This window comes from Euwallacea similis, chromosome 1, assembly GCF_039881205.1.
Source record: "Euwallacea similis isolate ESF13 chromosome 1, ESF131.1, whole genome shotgun sequence".
Classification (NCBI taxonomy): Eukaryota; Metazoa; Arthropoda; class Insecta; order Coleoptera; family Curculionidae; genus Euwallacea; species Euwallacea similis.
The window spans coordinates 4,188,131-4,195,603 of NC_089609.1; the positions used below are offsets into that span (position 1 = coordinate 4,188,131).

Consider the following 7,473-nt stretch of genomic DNA (forward strand, 5'->3'; position numbering starts at 1 on the left):
AGGTCAAAATTAATTTTAAATAAATCTTTTAAAATTAAACAAAATTTAATCCTCATCTAACCAATAGCGCTTAATTCTTTGTATTTTTTTGTTGTGTTTACGACAATCAAATTACATAGTAATTTACACACGTGCAATTATCAGGTAATTCAGGTAAAATCAGGCGTAATTATCAATAATCATGGTAACACATTGTAATGTGTTCAATACTCTTTGTTGTTTTAATTAAAGGTAGTTTTTTAAAATTAAAATGTAGATTTTGATCAATAAATATGCAATTTCAATATTGTCAACTTTTATTTCAGAATGAAAATTTACAATTCCATTGTACAAAAATAAACTAAACATCCGAACTATACGGAGCACTTACTGCGTAAGCCATAAGTCGGTACCGAAATAAGAATAATAAAAAATGTAAACTGATAATTCAATGTGGATTATGACGGCTAAATTTGGAACAAACCGTATAAACAACAACGCGAGTAAAGCTTCAATTAGTCATTATTATAAAACTAAAAAGCAACAATATCTATATTTCTTAATAAATTAAGTTGCAGATGGATGTGCTTAGGTAGCAATAAAATTAAAAAAGAAAAAAACAATTTAATAGTGCAAATGAACCAAAATAAGGACACATTTTTCGTGTAACCACAACACTGAATGCAATTATGTAATTAAAATTAGTAGACATTATTTCTGCTATAATAACATGTTACGTTAAACAGATGATTGAAAATAAAGAATATAACAATAAAAAAATTTCTTAACTTCCAGACCAATTTTTTAATCGATTAAGTTCTACTTCGACTTTCTATCCAACTCCAACTTTGCGTTTAATTAACTTGAGCATGTTGGCTCTGCAGGAAAATATCTTACTAACGGTATCTGCCGTATACTTTAAGCTGCATCTGGATGAAATCTTCGAATGAGTACTATGTGCACAGAGTCAACCTACAGTTAAGAGCAATTAAGATGAATGATGAAAACAGTCGTAGGGAAAGTCTAAGAAGATTAAGGCTTACTACAATTTTATGCCTCATTCTAGCCAGAAACTTAGTTTATCCTAATAGACCATAGGCTTCTCATAATTTTCCTATTATATTTGCGTTCACCTTCATTGCTCTTGGCTATAGTTCGACCTTGTGTACACAAGTCCTGCTGTTTATACTCGAAGATTTGGTCGAGTTGCAGGAAAAAGGGCACGGCAGATGGCGCTGCTACAATATTTTTCTACAAGTCCATCATGCTTACTGTTGACACTGCAGAGCTGAAATGAGGCATAAAGTTGTAATATATCTTAATCAGTGTTAAATTTTAACAAGAGATTCAAAAACGGCCTCTAATGGAATACGTAATAAATTTGTAAACGGGCATGGAACGATATTATTAGGTTTAAGCTCCCTCAGACCGAGGCGAAAGGTCCGTCTCGTTAATAAATATTTATGTTCTAGCAATGTCGTATCAATAGTTTACATTTTATCAAAGAAGGCAAAATTCCCGCTCAGATTTTTACTGCGAATATTTGGCGTCGATCTGGGGGAGTGCATTAGCGAAAAACAGTTATTTATCTAACAAGTGGAGAAAGTGATACTTTACCACACGCTGATGATTCGAAAAATGTTTTCTCACGGGCTTGATACAACACGTTAACTTGGTTGTCTCCTGCAAAGTCTAGCAATATTAACATGCGGTAAAGTTCCACTTTTATCTAGCATGTGTGTGCGGTAAAGCCACCTTACCGCACGCTCGTAGAGGAAAATTGTTGGCAATTTAAGTTCCTGGGAACTACAATTATTAACAATTATTGAACTTATTCTTTTGCGTATCCTTATAAACTCACTTATGCCTCAAAAGTCTCAATGTCTTGGACAGTTTTCAGCTACGTTACAGTTTATCGTAAATCAAAACAGCCAGTGTTGCTGGAACCTGAGATTAAAACTTAAAATCGCTTGCAGCTAAATTAACATTTTTTTTTTGTTTAGATTATGCAACTTATTTACAATATTTACAGCTATGCTACTTGGTGTTAAAGAAGCAGCATAGCGATATGGAGGACCGTGGTACGCATGGAAATTTTCATCTTTACTTCGAAATTAAGCAAAAATAGAACTTTTTGACGATCTAATTTTATTAGAGTGTTTTCCTGAGCACAATAAAACATATTTATAAAAAATCCAATAATTAACAAAATTGAAGGGCTTCATCGCCAGCTACTTTGAGCTATTGCTGGCGCGTTAGGCCTTAAGTGTAAAATAATTAAAAATAATGCCTGAAACAGCCAAAAATTATATATAACATAAAAACAAGAAATCCAGTTATTCCAATAAATACAGCAGGATTCGGACAAATAGTAATTCTACATTCACATACGTAGACTTAATTTTTCCCACTTAAAGCAAAATGGATAGTAGCCGGTGTAACAAAGAAAAAATTAAAGCTAAACCTAACACACTTATATTTGGTGTATATTCGCTATACAAATAAGTTAAACTTATACAAAATAACGATAAAAGTCTGTTGAACAAAATAAGGAATAATTCATAATAGAAAATATCTAAATAATATGGTAGATTGCTCAATAAACTATAATGCGCCTTGGGTACCAGTGAGGTGTGACGACTAAGTATTATAAAGGAAACAAAACGGTATAAAATAAGGCGAAAAAAAATTTTCATGACGCTAAAAGAAGGGCATGAAAGCTAATCAATAAATTATCACAATTTAATGAATGTTGATTTTCATGGTACGGTAACCATTTCATGGTAATTAGACAGGCTTTATTTAAATAGTCCTGCCTCGTTTGTTCCAAATAACTTAATTCAATTTCTTCATAACAATTATTATTACCTATTTCCATGTATACCATTGCTGTAATGGAAATTAATTAAATATAAAGCTTTTTCTCCACAGCAATAATCACTAGTAAAGTTGTGATTCGGATCCCCCTATAATTTCCTCCCTGAACATGAAGTAAATCCGCCTAATATCACCGGATTCAAGCCCTGTTACAAAGATTTCAGGTGTTCGGCACCCCAAAATGAATCTTAATTATGATGTAGATAAAGATTCCCTAACCCGAAATGCTATACATTATGTGCAGTGTTAATTTTGTCGTCTTTGCCTCGCAGATACCTCTTTACTTATTGTGGTGCTCCTTTACCTCAACCTTACCTCTTCAACTACATACTCTAGAACATTTTAATCGTTCATTTATCTACTGAAATCTTAAAAGCCTATTAATTTATCATAAATAAAAGGAAATTCATGATTTCCACCTACTTAGGATTTTACCCTTAATTACGATTTCGGCATTTTGACATGCTAACATGTAAAGGTGTGCCTCAAATTGTATGAGGTGAGGCTTTGTAAGGTACAGAGTCGATTAAATGGGGAAAGTTTTAGAGAGTTTTATGAGAAACTTATATCTGGTTTAAAAATGTATTTACGTTTTACAGTTTTTGAGAAAAATGGAAAAAGTAAACTGCTCCATTTTTAACTTTTTCCTGCATTTTTAAATCAAGCCAATGACTAAAATGTTAACACATAAAATCCTGTTGTGCTTTAAAAAACGCATTATACGAATAATTTTTAAATGCGTTAAGAACTGACATTTTTAGATGAAGAATATGTCTAAAGTATGCTATGGACAATTACTCTAATTTAATTCCCCTGTACTTCCAATCTATCCTGACGATTCAAAACTGGCTTAAAGAATTAGTTCAAAATTAAAGTATAGTTATCACAGAGTTTTTAATAATTGTTAAAAATTCAGGAGGTACTGAATTTAAAGTTCCTACGTGGTGATACAATAAAGTGGTATCAATTGTGGAAAGTCAAAATTAGATTTTGTTGTTCATTATCAAGTCGTTTAAAGTTTAATTGACTAGAAATTTTATCCAAAAATTAATTTAGAAATAGAGTTAAAATAAAGCATAGATAAACAAGCCCTTGGAAAATCAAGAAAAGTTGATTTAATTGTAATCCGTTTCTTCTTCTGTGTTGTTCTCAATTGTGTCTTATAATTTTATTATTTTAGAGCATTCTTGCTCATATTCCTATCCTTATATAGGTACGCAATAGATAATAACTAGAAACATCATAACTTTTGAATAATTAATTAATCAGTTATTTTCTGTTAGAGGATCTAAGTGTGCGCATTATCTAGAGTTTCTCCAGAAGTATAAGAAACATAAAAACCTGCATATAAAGTAGGTCAGTAAAAATACAAAATGAGTAAATAAAAGCAAATCTGCCACGTGGTACTGAACGATGCAAGATTAAGGTAACAGAACACCGTATGTGCAAACCTTTTTGAATTTAATGATGTAGGTACATATATACAAATCTAAAGTATTGTAATCGCCGGTTTCGTTAACACAGATACATAGTTCCTTCACTTGGGTTCTGTAAAAAAATGTTAAATGTAAAAAAGAGTGTCACAAGAGTAAATCGCCTTCTTATAATAGCCTAGTTTATTTTTATTTAGGAAATTAAAGGTTTAATAAAACTTAATTAACAACAATAATAATAATACAATAAAATAATTATAATAATAATAGATAACCCCATATACAGAATATATTCAATTTAAAAAATTATACATTACTGCTTATTCACAAAATTAAAAGTAATTTCTAATCTACTTTTTCAATTTTAAGTAACATGGGTTTAATTTATAAAATAATCCAAATTAGCCTTAGTAATGCAACTTTATGTCTGAGATAAGTTTATATCTCAATGATTCTCATTTCAACAAATGACAATAAATGGATAAGAGCTGTATGTATTTTGCCCATTTAGAAAGTAATTCAGAAAAAAAAAATTTTATTCAAAAGTTGAAGAGTTAAGTTGAATATTAAGATCTGCATTGTTATGTTTCACAAAAAACTGGCTGTTCGAGGCTTTTTCTTAATGATCACTCTTTACTACCCGCGACTGCCGCGATAATTTTTCTTAACAATCATTCAGTAATAAACGTGAATTGAACCTTTTAAACTGTACATTTACTTTAAGCAAAAACTTACCTTGTAGTCACATAAATTTGGGTCTTTTCGGATGTGTAGGGCTACCCATGGGTACGTCATTGGGAGATGCAGAACGTTTCGCGCCATGGCGCGCCATTTCGCCTGCTATAAAAGTACATAAATCCGTCCCTGCCTGAGGAGAGGATCTTCGGGAGTTTGTGAGTGCCTCCCTGAACATGTGCAAGTTAGGGTCAATTAAGTGAGGAGTATTATTCGTCGAATCTCTGTGGTGAGGCGGGGGAGAAATGTTGCGAGGACGAGGAGACAACCTATATCAAAGTATCCTATAATATTTTACATCAACAAGTGATCAGAGAAAAATTGAGAGTTGCATGATGAAAGATGAGCTAGATTTATAAGCTTGAAGTAGAATTTAGCTTGGGGAGGTTATAGGAATATGCACATATAGTGAACTCTAGAAACAATGTAAAATTTTAAAGCTAAAATTGAGGTTTTGCACTACTTCAGCTTATGATCTTATAACAATAATAGAAAATTGATACTTCAAGGGGCTAAAAATACCAAGTCAAAAGAAAAGGCCTAAATTGGTAAAAATTTCTAATCTGTATAAAAAACTTTACAGTATTTTTTCTATAATTTTACGTAAATTAGCCAGTGATAATCATAAAAATGTAACTGTTCCATTTTCATACCTATGATGCCCATGGTGGTGATGGTGCACTTGTCTAGGAGGTGCCGGTTTTCCTGCCAAAAATGTAAGTAGATCTTCTCTTCTAATTAATCTTCTTTTTCTTTTAACCCAGTTCAACAATTCTCTATTTCGGTTCTGGTAACCATTTTGCTTTCCTAATTCTGTAATCTTCTTTAAACCCTCACAGGATTCTGAAAGATATTTGAATTAGGCATAAATATCAATAGCATTGGCCAAATTATATGTATTATTACAATTTAAATTTGTAAGTAAGTGGTTTATGCTGAACAAATGTGTTAACTAAGTTAAACAACTTTAAAAAATTTATCTAATTTGAAATGGATAATTTCATTATGTAATCACTCACCTTTATATAAAGTGGTAACAGTACCAGCTGCTGTTTGAAATTGCACCCATATTGTTCCAGGTTCTCCAGTAAATCGATCTAAAAATACAAAAATTGATGAAGAACTTGTAATTGCTCTTCTAATTTGGAACTTTTTCTGTTCTTGCATTACTTCATATCCATCATGATTTTCCAGTCATTTATAAAAATGTCTTGGGTTGCACAAGATTTGTTTTCTAAGAAATGCATATGAATGTGTGAATGTTGTGTGAATGATCTATAAGTAGGACCGAGTAAAGTTTTACCTCTTGCTTACTTATATATGAAGGTATGAAAGTGAAGTGAAGTCAGAATTGTGAGCCATGTGTAGATCAGATATTTATCAAAGAATTTCTGGTATTACAGCAGCAGGTAAAATTTTAATGAGAGATTGTTATTGGGGAGATTTATCGATAAGCTAATTTCTACCTGCATGAAAGTATTTTTCTGTCTCTTTTTAAGCCTTTAAAGAATTTAGAAGAAAACTGTGTATTGTGTTTCATTAGTAAATGACTAAATACAATAAAAATTAAGATAAGAGAATATTTTATGTTTTAACACACAGTTTTAGGTATTCTGAAAAAGTCATGAATATGAATGGCAACATCGCCACAGCTGATTCTCAATCGATAATGCAGATATATATCAACAAAATGTCGCCTTGGAGGAAACTAAAAATAAACGCCCTTTTCTTCAGAATTACCACAAAAACCCCAAAAACCACCTTCAGTTCTACATAACCAGAAAATTTACCTCTATAAAGCTGGGCTATGGCCGTGGCCGAGTCTTGAAAACTGGTCCACACTTTACGCTGAAAAAGTTCGTTTTCCTGGGCTAAATTTTGATCGTAATCGGGTTGGGTTTCAATGGCATCCGAGCACTGCTGCTCCCAGTTGCTTAACCAGCACTCGTTGTCGTCTTCTCCATTCATTTCTTTATACGATTTCGCACTTTACTGCGGTGGAAACTGAATTTTCACTTTAAAAAGGGCATTTTTGCTGGAAAACTTAACAGAGAAATACGACGTGCTGTTGACTGTCATCCACTAAGTTTGACACTGTTGCCACATTCAATGTTAGATCTTGCCGTAAGCACATTAATTGGTTTGATTGGTGGACCAATCATCCAGAATTGATTCCATACAAACATTAAGAGAGAGAATCATCAGTTACTAGTTATTCGTAGATACCAAGATAATTGCTTCTAAAATGTATCAAATAGTGCCAAAATTGAAATTATTCCAGCAAGACTGTTCACTTCTACGTATTGTTGCCAACGCCTAGGTATTTTAAATGTTATTCGACAACGTCGCACAATTAAGTATATAGACGGAAAATTGCGTTATATAGGCGACCCTTCATACACACTGGTGTATACTTGGTAAACGGCAATTTAGATATCCGGTTTATTGG

The 7,473-nt window shown here is 32.2% G+C and overlaps 1 protein-coding gene across 1 annotated transcript; it reads right to left on the reverse strand.

The window, feature by feature from the left end:
- Window positions 1-278: 278 nt before the first annotated feature.
- LOC136415704 (HUWE1-associated protein modifying stress responses) lies at window positions 279-7,111 on the reverse strand. The gene is made up of 5 exons (XM_066400479.1): window positions 6,815-7,111; window positions 6,044-6,121; window positions 5,678-5,867; window positions 5,025-5,293; window positions 279-4,404 (listed from the first exon to the last, which is right to left on the reverse strand). Exons 1-4 carry the CDS (start codon window positions 6,990-6,992, stop codon window positions 5,032-5,034), a joined length of 708 nt encoding a protein of 235 aa, XP_066256576.1. The 5' UTR covers window positions 6,993-7,111; the 3' UTR covers window positions 279-4,404; window positions 5,025-5,031.
- Window positions 7,112-7,473: the final 362 nt, after the last annotated feature.